The sequence below is a fragment of the Schistocerca nitens genome, chromosome 4, assembly GCF_023898315.1.
Source record: "Schistocerca nitens isolate TAMUIC-IGC-003100 chromosome 4, iqSchNite1.1, whole genome shotgun sequence".
Lineage (NCBI taxonomy): Eukaryota > Metazoa > Arthropoda > Insecta > Orthoptera > Acrididae > Schistocerca > Schistocerca nitens.
In genome coordinates this window covers 673,976,787-673,991,613 of record NC_064617.1, presented here as the reverse complement: position 1 = coordinate 673,991,613, position 14,827 = coordinate 673,976,787, and the positions used below count along the sequence as shown (strand labels likewise).

Here is a 14,827-nt window from a genome sequence, read left to right as displayed (position 1 = left end):
AAAATCACCCAGTGTCATGGCAGTATCTCTGCCTCATCCTCCAGCTGTGCAACAAGCCACCAAACTTTTGCCTCACGGGACGAAGTCACCTGCTTCGCAACTGGCGGGCCAGGAAGGACAGAACAAATACTCCCATGAAGACTTCATACATCCCACCAGCCAACCAACATCTGAGTCTTCCTCTCCCAACTGGAAAGGCTCCAAAAAATCAAACAATACCAACTGGTCTTCTCCTTCCCTGACTCAGAGATCCTCTTCGATGGTGTCACCATGTGATACCCTCGCCCACTTGACTTCCATGTCACTGGTGCGCACCACCATTTCTCTTCCCTGGACTCTGCAGACTGACAGGAGAATGACACCTCTGTAGATCTCATGAAGCAGGATTCTCCAGTCTCTGCATCCTGTAGCAGTGAATCTTCAAAGGCTAGTACTCAACGGCTGCCAAGGTGACACTGCTTCATTTTTTCCCTCCTCACCTTTCCTCATCCTGTGTCTCCTCCATGGAATGTTCGCAGCTTTTGGCCCAACAAAGAGGACTTACTGATGCTCTTGGAATTGCAGTGTACACTTTTTATCTGCCTCCAGGAAACAAAATTGCATCCTCATGACCACTTTCAGCTCTTGCATTTCTTCCTGGTCAGCTTTGACCTGCCCCCCAAGGACAGCATTCCACCTCGAGGGGGGCAATCATGCTGCTCATCTGGGATGACATTCATAGTCAGCCCATGTCCATGACTACCTGGCTTCAAGCTGTTGCAGTCTGCATTTTCTTTCCTCACTTGACCTTTCCTCTTTGTTCCATTTACATCCCTCCGTCATTTGATGTCACCAGGGCAGACCTCCTCTAGCTTATTGGGCAAATGTCTCACCCATTTCTGCTACTCAATGACTATAATGTGCACCATCCCATTTGTGGTTCTCCCAGAATCTTTCCAAGAGGTGCCCTCTTAACTGACCTTCTCAATCAACTTAACCTCATCTGCCTTAAAACAAGAGCACCTACGATCCTTTCAGCCTCCAAGCAAACCTATTCCCAGTTGGACCTCTGCTTCTGCACCACCCAGCTTGCCCATCATCTTGAGCGGTCTATTCTCTGTCACATACTCGAGTGACCATTTCCCATGTGCTATCTGTTTGCTGCTTCCTGCCTCACCTATGTGCACACCCAAGTGGCAGCTTTCTGAGGCTGACTGGAGGGTTTATTGCTCTCTGGCAACCTTCAACAAACAACATTTCCCCAGATGTGATGACCAGGTAGAATATCTTACAAACATTATTCTTACTGCCGTAGAACATTACATTCCTTGCACCTCATCTTTAACATGCCATGTCCCAGTCCTTTGGTGGACAGAGGCATGCCATGACACAATTTTCATGTGGATATGTGGTCTCTCTGTTTTTAACCACCATCCTACAAAGACAAACTGTATTCATTAGAAACAGTTGCATGCACAGTGTTGTTGCATTCTTTGGGAGAGCAAAAAGAAAAGCTAGCTGGACTTCCTGCAGAATCTTTCTCTTGCGAGCAAGCACTTCCTCCTTCATACGTACAGTTGCATCTACGAGAGGGCATATTTCCAACACTGGCATGAAGCCACTGTCATACCCATACCTAAGCCCAGTAAGGGTAAACATCTTCCTTCTTCCCCCCCCCCCCCCCTCCCCCAGGGGGCCAGCCACTCTTTGGCGGGTTTGTGCTAGGCTACCACGGGTTCCAAGCCATTGCAGCATTTTTTCACTTCCATGTCGCATCTCTATCCTCTTGCTATTCTTTTTCCCCTCCCTTGGGGAACATGTCTGGGGTGTTACTGGGAATTTTCTGCATTGTCTGTCGCTGACATTAGAACAGTCTCACCATTGTTTTTTACTCCCTTTTCCTTTCTTTGTTTCCTTTCTCATCTCATTCCTCCACTTCAGTGTCTGAGGTTCCTCTTTTTCTTCTTCCTCCCTGTGCAATCCTGAAGGCTGGCCCACACATCTGACATGTAACAGGTGACTGTGTAACGGATAACTCCCACACCCAGGATGTCAGGTAGGGTTTGCACATATGAGCTGCAGCCTTGCTAAATTGCTGATTGGTCCCTCTGTCAGGTGTTCAGGAGGAGTGACTTGAGGTGTTGAACGATCACCTAATGTGGGTGCACCCCTTGTGAAGGGGGCCCCCAGTTGGAAGGATTGCACAATTGGAGGTGCTGGCAATCATGGAGGATTTTCTCACAATGAGTCAATCATTTTCACACTCAACATCTACGAAATGTAAATGTAATGAGGCTAAAAATTCAAAGAACCTTCCCACTGCACCACAGTTCCTGGTGGTCTCTTGTACTGAAGATGGTTAGTCCTTCGCCATTGTAAATCCATTTATTATTCTGAAAGGTGTTGATGCAATAGCTGGCCCTGTGAAACTGTGCTCTTCTTTACAGAATGGCACTTTTCTTTTGGAGACTACTTCTGATTCTCAAGCACAACAACTGCTTGTTGTCTCGCTTCTCCATGGCTACCCTGTTCTGTCGAGGTCCATAGAACTTCGAATTCTTCCAATGGTGTAATTTACATTAGGCTGCATGATGGTCTAACTGAGACCAAAATCCAGTCTTACCTCTCTAATCAGGATGTCATTGCCATACTTTGGGTGATGAAAAAGGTAGATTCCTCCTCAATGCCCACCAACACTATTTTTGTCACCTTTGATAGTCATGCTTCCATACAAGATCAAAGCAGGCCCTGATGTGCTGCTACCAGTTTCATCATTTCAATCACACTAGAATGTCTTGTTGACACCCAGCTACATGTGTAACCTGTGGTAGGGATGCGCACAAGGGTGATTGTCTGACTCCTTCTCCCCACTGTATCAACTGCAATGCTGGCCATGCCGCCTGTGTCCTGTGTATCTTAATAAGCGGGCTATCCAAGAGATCCAGGTAAAGGAAAAATTGCCTTACCCAGTTGCTCACAACTTACTGGCTGGTTGCAAACCCTGCGTTCTCCTGTCTGACACCTATAGTTCTGTTCTTGTTACCCCTTGTTCCATGAAGGATGTGGACATGCAGACATGTGGCCTCCAATTCAGCTCTGAGGTTGGGAAATCGCCCAGTGTCAAGGTAGCATTGCCATCTCCCCATCCAGCTGCGCAACAAGCCATCAAACTCTTGCCTTAAGGGGCGAAGCCACCAGTTACACAACTGGTAGGACAGAAAGAGTACTCCCTTGAAGACTTCCTCCATCCCTCCAGTCAAACAATAGCTGAGTCTCCCTCTAACTGGAAAGGCTCAAAGAAGTCCACCAAAGGCAAACAGTCTTCTCATTTGCTGACTCAAAGATCCTCTTAGATGGTATCACCACATGATGCCTTGGCCTTGCCAGCCTCTGTGTTGCCAGTGCGAACCACCAACAGTTTTTCAGCACTGGACTCCAGAGACGGAGAGCACAAGCGAGCCGATGGATGCCATGGAGCAGGATCCTCCTGCTTCTGTGCCCTGTAGTAGTGACTCTTCACAGGCTGTCACTAGGCAGTTGCAGAGGTGACACCCCTCCATCTCTTCCTCATCATGACTCTCCTCCAATGGAATGTTCGTGGCCTTCGGTCTCACAAAGAGGATTTAAGGCTGCTTTTAGCATCACAGTGTCCCCTTGTACTCTGCCTTCAGGAAATGAAATTGCGCCCTCTTGACCTCTTTGAGCCAGCCGGAGTGGCCGAGCGGTTAAAGGCGCTACAGTCTGGAACCGCACGACCGCTACGGTCGCAGGTTCGAATCCTGCCTCGGGCATGGATGTGTGTGATGTCCTTAGGTTAGTTAGATTTAAGTAGTTCTAAGTTCTAGGGGACTTATGACCACAGCAGTTGAGTCCCATAGTGCTCAGAGCCATTTTGACCTCTGAGCTTTCATATTTCTTCCCGATTGGTTCTGACCTTCCCCCTGATGTTGGCATAGCATCTCATGAGGGCGTCATGCTGGGATGATGATCATTGTCACCCCGTCTCCCTGACAACCCATCTTCAAGCTATTGCAGTTTGCCTTTTCCTTCCCCACCTGACTTTTTCCCTGTGTACCATTTATGCCCCTCTGTCATTTGATGTCACCTGGGCAGACTTCCTTCAGCTTGTTAGGCAGCTACATCCCCCTTTTTGCTACTTGGTGACTTTAATGTGCATCATCCCCTTTGGGGTTCTTCCAGACCTGTCAGAGAGATGCCCTCTTGGCTGGTCTTCTTAACTACCTTTATCTCTTCCACCTTAACACTGAAGAACCCACTTTCCTCTCCGACTCTTCACACACCTATTCCCATTTGGACCTATGTTTCTGCACTCCCCAGCTTGCCCATCATCTTCAGTGGTCCATTCTTTCTGACACCTACTCGAGCGACCATTTGCTGTGTGCTACCTGTTTGCTGACTCATACCAAACAAGCATGCACACCCAAATGGCAGCATACTAACACAGACTGGCAGCTTTACTCCTCCCTGGCGACCTTCAAAGAAAAGATTTCCCCAGCTGTGATGACCAGGTGGAATATCTCACAAACGTTATCTTTACTGCTGCAGAACATTCCATTCCTTGAAATTCCTCTTCACCACACTATGTCCCAGTCCCATGGTGGACTGAGGCATGCCATGACACAATTCATGTACGGAGGCATGTTCTCCGCATTTTTAACTTTCATCCTAGATGGCAAACTGTGTTCATTATAAGCAGATGCATGCGAAGTGCCATTGCATTCTATGAGATGAAAAAAAAATTGGCTGGATTTCATTCACTACTTCTTTTAACAGTTCCACCCCTTCCTCTGTTGTGTGGGCCAACCTCCAATGGCTCTCTGGGACAAAGATCCATTCCCCTATTTCTGGCCTGACAATAGCAGACAGTGTCATTGTGGACTCTATTGCTATCTCCAACACCTTGGGCTGCCGTTTTGTGGACATTTCGAGCTCTTCCCACTATCACCCTGCCTTCCTCCATCGGAAACAAGCAGAGGAGACTTGGGCGATACCCTTCTCTTCTCCAAATCATGAGTGCTACAGTACCATCGTTACTACGAGGGAGCTAGATCATGCTCTGTTCATCCTGATCCTCTGCCCCAGGGCCAGATGCCATCCACATTCAGATGTTGCAGCACCTTTCTCTTGCAGGCAAGTGCTTTCTGCTTAACACGTACAACCACATCTGGGCAGAAGGCACTTTTCCTGGACTTTGGCATGAAGCCACCATCATACCCATACCTAAGACCAGTAAGGACTAAAACCTTCCTTCTAGCTATTGCCCCATCTCTCTGATCAGCTGAGTTTGCAAGGTGATGTAACATATGATTTGTGCCCAGGTGGTATGGTGGCTTGAGTCTCGCAATTTACTAACGAATGCACAGTGTGGATTTTCAGCGCACCATTCTGCAGTTGACCATCAACATGTAATGAATGGTTTTCTGTGGAAATTCCAGACTGTGGCCATGTTTTTCGATTTGGAGAAGGCCTACGACACCTGCTGGAGAGCTGGTATCCTCCATACACTTTACACGAGGAGCTCTGTGGCCGCCTGCCCTGTTTCCTTCAGGAATTTTTGAAAGACTGTGTTTTTTTTTTTTCAAGGTGTGTTTGGGTTCTGACTTGTCAGACACCTTTAGCCAGGAAAACGGTGTGCCTCAGTGTTCCATTCTACGTGTTGTCCTCTTTGCTACGGCTCTTAACCCTATAATGGCCTGTCGCGTCTCCATCGGACATCTGCAGGTCCCTTTTTGTTGAGGATTTTGCCATCTATTGTAGTTCTCCACAGACCTGTCTCACTGAGTGGTGTCTTCAGCGATGTCTTGAATCATCTTTACTCCTGGAGCATTGATAATGGCTTTCATTTTTCCACTGACAAAATCATTTGTACACTACGGGCCATTAAAATTGCTACACCAAGAAGAAATGCAGATGATAAACGGGTTTTCATTGGACAAATATATTATACTAGAACTGACATGTGATTACATTTTCACGCAATTTGGGTGCATAGATCCTGAGAAATCAATACCCAGAACAACCAACCCTGGCCGTAATAACAGTCTTGATACGCCTGGGCATTGAGTCAAACAGAGCTTGGATGGTGTGTACAGGTACAGCTGCCCATGCAGGTTCAACACGATGCCACAGTTCATCAACAGTAGTGACTAGCGTATTGTGATGAGCAGTTGCTCGGCCACCATTGACCAGACGTTTTCAATTGGTGAGAGATCTGGAGAATGTGCTGGCCAGGGCAGCAGTCGAACATTTTCTGCATCCAGAAATGCCCGTACAGGACCTGCAACATGTGGTTGTGCATTATCCTGCTGAAATGTAGGGTTTCACAAGGATCGAATGAAGGGTAGAGCCACAGGTCGTAACACATCTGAAAAGTAACGTCCACCGTTCAAAGTGCCGTCAATGTGAACAAGAGCTGACTGAGACATGTAACCAATGGCACCCCATACCATCACACCAGGTGATACGCCAGTATGGCAATGATGAATACAAGCTTCCAATGTGCGTTCACCATGATATCACCAAACACAGATGCGACCATCATGATGCTGTAAACAGAACCTGGATTCATCCGAAAAAATGACGTTTTGCCATTCGTGCTCCCAGGTTCGTCATTGAGTACACCATCGCAGGCACCCCTGTCTGTGATGCAGCGTCAATGGTAACCGCAGCCATGGTCTCCAAGGTGATAGTCCATGCTGCTGCAAACGTCGTCGAACTGTTCGTGCAGATGGTTGTTGTCTTGCAAATGTCCCCATCTGTTGACTCAGGGATCGAGACGTGGCTGCACGATCCATTACAGCCATGCGGGTAAGATGCCTGTCATCTCAACTGCTAGTGATATGGGGCCGTTGGGATCCAGTAAGGCAGTCTGTATTACCTTCCTGAATCCGCAGATTCCATATTCTGCTAGCAGTCATTGGATCTCGACCAACGCACGCAGCAATGTCGCGATACGATAGACGATAGGCTACAATCTGACCTTCATCAAAGTCGGAAAGAATGATGATACACATTTCTCCTCCTTACACGAGGCATCACAACAATGTTTCACCAGGCAACGCCGGTCAACTGTTGTTTGTGTATGAGAAATCGGATGGAAGCTTCCCTCATGTCAGCATGTTGTAGGTGTCACCACCGGCGCCAACCTTGTGTGAATGCTCTAAAAAGCTAATCATTTGCATATCACAGTATCTTCTTCCTGTTGGTTAAATTTCACGTCTGTTGCACGTCATCTTTGTGGTGTAGCAATTTTAATGGCCAGTAGTGTATGAATTTCTGGAGGCACAAATGGTTTTTCCTACCATCTTCACATCTTGGTCCAGCTGCCCTTACATTTGTTGAAACTATGAAATTCCAGGGGCTCATGTTAGATAGGAATCCTCCTTGGTCTTCCCATGTGTCTTACCTGGCAGCCTGCTGTACGTGGTTTCTCTATGTCCTATGTGTCCTCAGTGGTACTTCCTGGGATGCTGATTGAACCACCCTCCTCCATTTGTACCGGTCCCTTGTCCATCCAAAACTTGACTATGGATGCTTCGTTTATGCGTCTGTATGTCCATCCCTCTTACACTATCTCAGCACTATCCACTATCGTGGCATCCGTTTGGCCACTGACACCTTTTACACTAGTAATGTTGGGACTCTGTATGCTGAAGCTGCGGAACTACCACTGTCTACCTCCATGGCTTTCTCCTCAGCAGGTATGTAAGCTGTTTGTCTGCCATGGGTGGCCACCCATCCTATGCCTCCTCCTTCGATGATTCGTTTTGACCATCAGTATTAGGCATGTTCATCTTCTCTGTTACCTCCTGGAGTCCACATTTGGCACTTGCTACGGTGGCTCAACTTCACACTACCTGCAACTTTCCCAGTGGGTGTGACCCTTCACCATCTTGGCTTCGTGATGTGGCCCATGTTAACCTTGGCTTTCATTTGCTTATAAGGACACTACTCCAGCCTCACTTTATTGCTTTCAGTTTCACAACCTTCTCATGGAACTTCGCGATAGTACCTTCATATGCACTGAAGACTCTCACATTGACAGTAGGGTAGGGTGTGCCTTTGTCATTGGCACCTTGTCTTTTGATATCAGCTTCCGGCACGCATTGTTTTTACAGCAGAGCTCTTCGCCCTGTGTCTGGCCATGGAGTACATCCGATGACACAGACTTTCCAATTGTGTCCTCTGCTCAGATTCACTCAGTGCCCTTCAAAGTCTATGTGTGCTGCACACTGCCCATCCCTTAGTGCAGCGGGTCCAGGAACACTGTCACTTGCTCACTCTTTGTGGAGCCTCTGTGATGTTATGTGGGTTCCTGGTTGCATCAGTCTTGATGAGAAATGCAGTCACAGATACTGCTGTCAAGGCTGCAGTCCTCTTCCCTCTTACCTCGGCCTGCTAGTACTTCCATTCCCTCTGATGATCTCTGTGTTGCTATCTGTCAGCAGGTGGTGTCACTTCAGCATCACCTCTGGTCCTCCCTTTATGGGACCAAGATCCATGGAATTAAGCCTCTCCCAGCTGCCTGGACAATCTTCTCTCAGCCCTCTTGCCATGAGATCATTTTCGTTAGGTTGTGTATTGGGTACTGTCTTTTTAGCCATCGCCATTTGTCAAGTGGTGCTCCCCCACCACTTTGTGTTCAACCTTTGACGGTTCAATATTTCCTGATGGAATGCCACTTTTGTAATCACTTATGTTCTTGATTACATTTGCATTCTGAGTTATCGGCCGTTTTAGAGAACGATATGGGGACTGTCAACCATGTTTTACTTTTTATCCATCATATCATGGAGAAGGATATTTAATCTTTAGTTCAGGATCTCCACATCTCTATGGCATATTTTAAGGACGTTTATTCAAATCCCTGTTTTTAGCTGTCTTTCCTTCTGTCAATTGGGCTTAATGTGCAGTCATTTTTAACTCCTTTTTTTTCTTTGTGTTCTAGGATTCTGACATCGGAATGTATGACCGTAGTTGTTTTTGTGCCTAAAACAAAACTTCCCACTACCTGAAACTTTCCAAATGGGTGTGAACCCTTCACCACCTTGGCTTCGTGAAGTGTCCCATGTTAACCTTGGCTTTCATTTGCTTCCTAAAGACACTTGACCAGACTTGGTCTATCACCCTCAGTTTCATGACCTTTGTATGGAACTCCGCGATAGTACCTTTGTACACACTGATGGCTCTCGGACTGACTGTGGAGTCAGGTGTGCCTTCATCATTGGCACCTGTGTCTTTTGATTTCGTCTTCCGGCACACTGCTCAGTATTTATAGGTGAGCTCTTTACCCTGTATCAGGCCACAGAGTACATCTAGTGACACAGATTCTCAATTGTGTCCTCTCCTCAGACTCACTGGGCACCCTTCGAATAGTATGTGCACTGTACACCACTCATCCCTTAGTGCAACGAGTCCAGGAAAACTGTCACTTGCTCACTCTTGGCAGAGCCAGTGTGATGCTTCTGTGGGTACCTTGTCATGTTGTCTGCTAGGTATCAAGGCTGCTGACGCTGCTGCCAAGGCTGCAGTCCTCATACCTGAGTCTGCAAGTTCCTATATTCCTTCTGATGATCTCTGTCCCTTTGGCATCGCCAATAGTCCTCCCTTCACAGGAATAAGCTTCAGCTTATTAAGCCTCTCCCAGTGGCTTGGATGACCACCTCTCAGCCTTCCCGCCGGGAGGAGGTCATTTTAACTCAGCTGCATATTGGACACTGCCTTTTTCGCCATCGTCATTTGATATGTGGCGCTACTGCTTCACTTTGTACATATTGTGCCCAAGTTTTAACTATCCATCATTTCCTGACAGAATGCCCATTTTTTTAACTGTTTACATTCGTGCTTGGGTCTGCCATCTGAGCTAATGGCCATTTTAGCAAACGACGCGTGGGTTGTCGACTGCATTTTATTTTTTTATCCGCTAAAGCAATATGGTAAAAGCCATTTAATTTTTAGTTTTGTCCTCAGTTTCTCTAAGGTGTCTTTTTTAGCCCTTTCTCCATGTCCCTGTTTTTATCTGTCTTCTCTTATGTCAATCTGGACTGATGTATGGTCGTTTTTTAACTCCTCTCTGTCTTCGTGTTCTATAGTTTTGACTTGGGCATGTATGACTCCAGTTTCCCCTCCCCCCCCCCCCCCCCCCAACCCCAAAGCAAACCAAAACCAAACCAAATCTTTGAGAAAGCTATTTACTCTTAGGATTTTGATAATTTGTAGTACAAGATACTTACTGATTTGGAGAACATTAAGTGAATAAGGGAAAAGTATTCACTCTTTGAAAAAGCTATTTACTGTTTGGCTTTTGATCTTTATCGTATTTATGAAAATGGTTTTATTGGTTGATATGTGCCATGTGGTAAGACTAAAAGTAATGACTAAAATGCTTATACAATCTTCAGTGTGTTTAATCGATACTTCTACAGTACTTTTTGGTATAAAGTACACATTATATAATGTATAGTTACATCAACAGCAGTATGCATATATGCACACTCCTGCTCATGCAAGTGCTGACACTGCACGTGCTGAAGCACTGCATCTTGGAACAGCTTGGAAGGGGGGACAGCATGGAGCACATCATGAGCTATGTTTACCCAAACAGGCAGACATGCAAGGGCAGCTGATGTTATTGCATGTAGAGTATCTTACTTAGTTACTGTCGCTAGTCGTAACAAAGATACTGATATAAGAGTGCAGCTGTCTGTAGCAGCTAGTCTTTAATAAAATCAGTGTGTTAAGCATCACCTCCAATGTCAAATCTAAAATTGTTTACATCTTATTAACAGGTTACCAGCATGGAAAACATTATTTGCTAAAGGTGTGCTACTCGGTTGATGATATGAGATTTTAAGGCTGCACATTTTACTGTATTTGCAGTTACTTGCTTCTGGAGGTGCTCCTTATGTTGTAGATATTGATCTTCCAGTAACTTAATTTTAGCATCTACTTATGCTCCATGATCTCCTCTTTATAATATCTTTAATCCTGTTCTGAAAACCCTTATGAAAAGTCTGTATTTGCTTTGATACTGCAGTCTTGAACTGAATACTCTGACCTCCAAATTCTTCCTTAATGAATTCCAAGTTCTGTCTAAGCTCTTTTGTCCTTTCTGTTAAATGCTGCTCCAGTTCTTGACTTGTCTGCTCACCACTTTGTTCCATAATGCTTATCTCGCCTCCCATCCATTTCACAAACATTACTGTGTTTGCTGCAGGTGACATTATATCCTCCCAACCTCCTGATTCCTAGGCAAACCACTGTTATTGAATGAAGGGCTGTTACCATTCAAATTATAAACTGTCGTTGGCTCCTGCCTATCTACTGTTGTTTCTAAAATTTCATCTTTTCATAAGCCGCTTTGTCTCCATAGCAAATTTTGTGACAAATAGAGCTGAATAAGTACAAAGCACAACTGCTGTCCCTCTGTGCATGTGCCAACTGCGTGTCCTTCATGCACTGCTCAAGCCACCCCTTGATGTTCTTCACCTCACTGTACTCAACTGTTCTGCAGTATACTCCAGTCTAAAACCAGTTTGCTCACCTGCCATTTCTTGTTCATGGTCCATATAAATGCATCTTTCATTCAACTATCATCCACACTCATTTTCCAATTGACAAGGGGTAGGATATCAACACCGTATGGAGACTTAAAAATATATTATTGGAAGAGCACTTCCTCTCATCCTACACTACATTTCCTGGGCAGTCTTTCAGCCTTCACATGAACTCGCAGTAGTAACAGGCACACACACACACACACACACACACACACACACACACACACACACACACACACACACCACCCCACCGTATCCATCTGCCTCATGTGCTCATCACTAACTGCATCCATTGGGTACTACTACTTCGAATTGGAGAAGGCCGTGATGCATACCAGATTTGCAACCTGATATGTTTCAGCAGTCAGTAACATCCAAACCAGGACTGATGTGATAACTAAACATATGAAGTTAGCATTTTATATTGTGTGTATTGTTGAACATTCTAGGTCTGAGATTTTTGTGTGTTGTAGAGACTTGCTCATTTGTTTTTATTTCTGCAGTAGTCTATTGTTTAACCTCACTTGTCTAAGTGTCTTAGCATGGCATCATAGATGTACGTATGAAATATGTTTATCACAATATATTTAGAGCACATTCTTAAAGAGTCATGGTTTTTTTAGAGTTTGTAACACAAATAAGCAGGAAAGACTATATCTTAACAGAATGTCACAAGAGTTAATGCAATAAACATTGTTAAATATATAATATAAACATTTTCCTTGTTTTCAAGTGGGAAGTCCAGATGAGGCTTCAAGATGTCTTTCAGTCATTGCTGAGGACTCAAGTATTCCACCATCCCTTGCATCATCAAGCCATTCACTTGCAAATGGAAATAAATGGAGACATAGTCAGAGGTTTATGGTGACAGTGGTGGAAAATGGAGAAGATAAACAATTGAAACAGTGAAGTGGGAAAGCAGTTAAATTTTAAAAATATATTTTAAAGCTTACCTTTTTAATATAACTCATTATTTATTAAAACATATGTTTACAATAGTTTTTAAACCAAAACTTTTTATGTGGCAAAATAAAAATACCAATTTTATGTTTCTGTTATTATAAAAACTGTAAATGTATAAAAAGAAAAACTTTAGAAAAGTAAATGGTTTAATGTTTACTCTCATGCTTTCAAATTCAATATAGCATATTAAGAATAAAATATTAACGCTAACAGCTGTGGCCAATCAGCTTATTCTCAAACTGTTTATCACTTTCAATTTTTGTGACATTAACAAGCAATTTTTATTGATGTGGTGTATTAATTTATTATGCAATAAAATTAACAGTAAGCCTAAACCTGCTGCATTTAACTACTATTGGTTGCATATGAAACTGCTCAACAACAGTACAGGAAAGCTATTGGGCTCAAACAGAGAAATTAATTAAACATTGATTGAAGACAGGTAAACTTCATTCAGAGAGATGTTCGTTGCAATAGAGACAAGCAAGGGAAAGAATTTTACCAGACGAACATCACACATGAAAAAAGTAATTGAGAATTGCCCAAAAATACAGAAACTAGTCAAAATATAAATGAGGTAAGTGCAGATAAAATCAGGTATGAGATGCTGTGAATCACCAACAGAGGTGTGAATCCACTCACAATAATGATGCAGCAAAATTACAGCACTTGAAGTAACTTAACGTGGTAAGTTGAAGATTATCAGTGTGTAACAACTGCTGCACAAAATCCATACAATCAGGAATATTTTGTTCATTTACCCTTTCCTATGTTTGGAAACATGGACACATGAATTAAACAAGCTCTCCTACCCATCCCTCCCATATATTTCCATTGTAGATTATACATTAAATGAGACAAAAATTATAAGAGTTTCAGGACTCATTCACACACACACACACACACACACACACACACACACACACACAGAGAGAGAGAGAGAGAGAGAGAGAGAGAGAGAGAGAGAGAGTTCCAATATACATGTAAAAATAATTAAAACTAATTTTTGGTTACTGGTGTAAATTGATGAGTTAAGACTGTGAAAAAGAAAGGTGAGGATATAAAACACTGCAGTCAGTGAATGAAGGCTTTCATGACCGGATGACATAGCTGCTGATAAGTCAGCAAGACAGTGGAGAAGCACCTCTGAGGGTGTCCCGCGCAGTCCTGGACGAAACGTCAGGAACAGAAGAGTTTCTTGGACCACGGCCTCACATCCCGAAAAGTTTACCAGCAGCTACTGCAGTCAGTGCTGACTAACAATGGAGCACAGCTAAGTGGAAGTATTTATAAAATTTTCTTCTTAACTGAAAATTTCAATTTAAGTAAAGTAATTCTGGTATTATTACATTTGTGGAATATAGCATTTCTTTTTTTCCTAACAATGGAAAATCCAGGAAGGAATGTAACAATATCAGAGAAGGAAAGTTGCTACTCACCATATGGCGGAGATGCTGAGTTGTGATAGGCACAACAAAAAGATTCACACAATTATTTCTCTCAGCGTTCTGCTATATGTCGACCTGGCTATTCCCCTGGTTTCCTGTATTGGTTGCAATTTTGTTCCTTTTGCCTGTTCTTTCACCCTTTTGGGATTTTGGGATTTCAGTCCCCACTTGAGGTTTGACCACTTCAAAGTTTCCCATTTTTTGTGTGAGCCATATGGGGAAGAACTCCTCCCTAGCATCTATGGTGTGGATTCCTCTCACCTCTCCCTTCCACACTATAGCCCCCTTCCACCCTGCTAGGTCACCAGCACATGGGGCTGTTGTGTATCCACATGGCTGAGACCCCTGACAACACAGGGATCACATTACTGATACCTGAGCTGTTACCTCCCTGTGTATGCCAACGAGTGGTTGTTGCATGTCATCTTGGAGCATCTGAACTCCCGGCAATGGCCGCCATGCCAAATGGCTCTTGCTGTGGCTGAGTGGCGCCCATGGGGAGAGCCCCTGGTTGGAGTGGGTGGTATCAGGGTGGATGCTTGGCGCATGAAGCGTATCAAGCTGCAAAAATCTGGCCGTTCTCACACGGCTGTCTCCTTGATGGGTGAAGGATCCTTAAATGCTGTAGAAGTTTGCACCTTGCAACTTTGGACAGGAAATGTTGGGAATGTGCCTCTCTTCTTTAATTCAGAAAAAAATGTATGCGACATTTTGGCAGTTGAACCTGTATCTAAAATTAATTGTGTGTCAAATATGACCTGGCAGCCTTCCCTTCCCTGGTTACAGCATGGGAGGAGGGCCAGGCTCGCTGTCTTGGGCTGAAACCTTTTCTCCGTTACCTCATCTGTACTAGGATGG

At 44.4% G+C, this 14,827-nt stretch overlaps 1 protein-coding gene across 4 annotated transcripts in view; it reads left to right on the top strand.

Annotated features, from left to right (window-relative positions):
• The window catches only part of LOC126253084 (uncharacterized), a 238,955-nt gene extending 226,232 nt beyond the window's left edge, over positions 1 to 12,723 (top strand). The window contains exon 12 of one of the 4 annotated variants that reach the window (XM_049954185.1): positions 12,292 to 12,723. In XM_049954185.1, coding sequence (XP_049810142.1) covers positions 12,292 to 12,426 — 135 coding nt within the window. In that variant the 3' untranslated portion in view covers positions 12,427 to 12,723. The remainder of the gene's footprint in view (positions 1 to 12,291) is intronic. The other 3 variants (XM_049954184.1, XM_049954183.1, XM_049954186.1) reach the window with 3 other exon arrangements.
• The last annotated feature ends 2,104 nt before the right edge of the window (positions 12,724 to 14,827 follow it).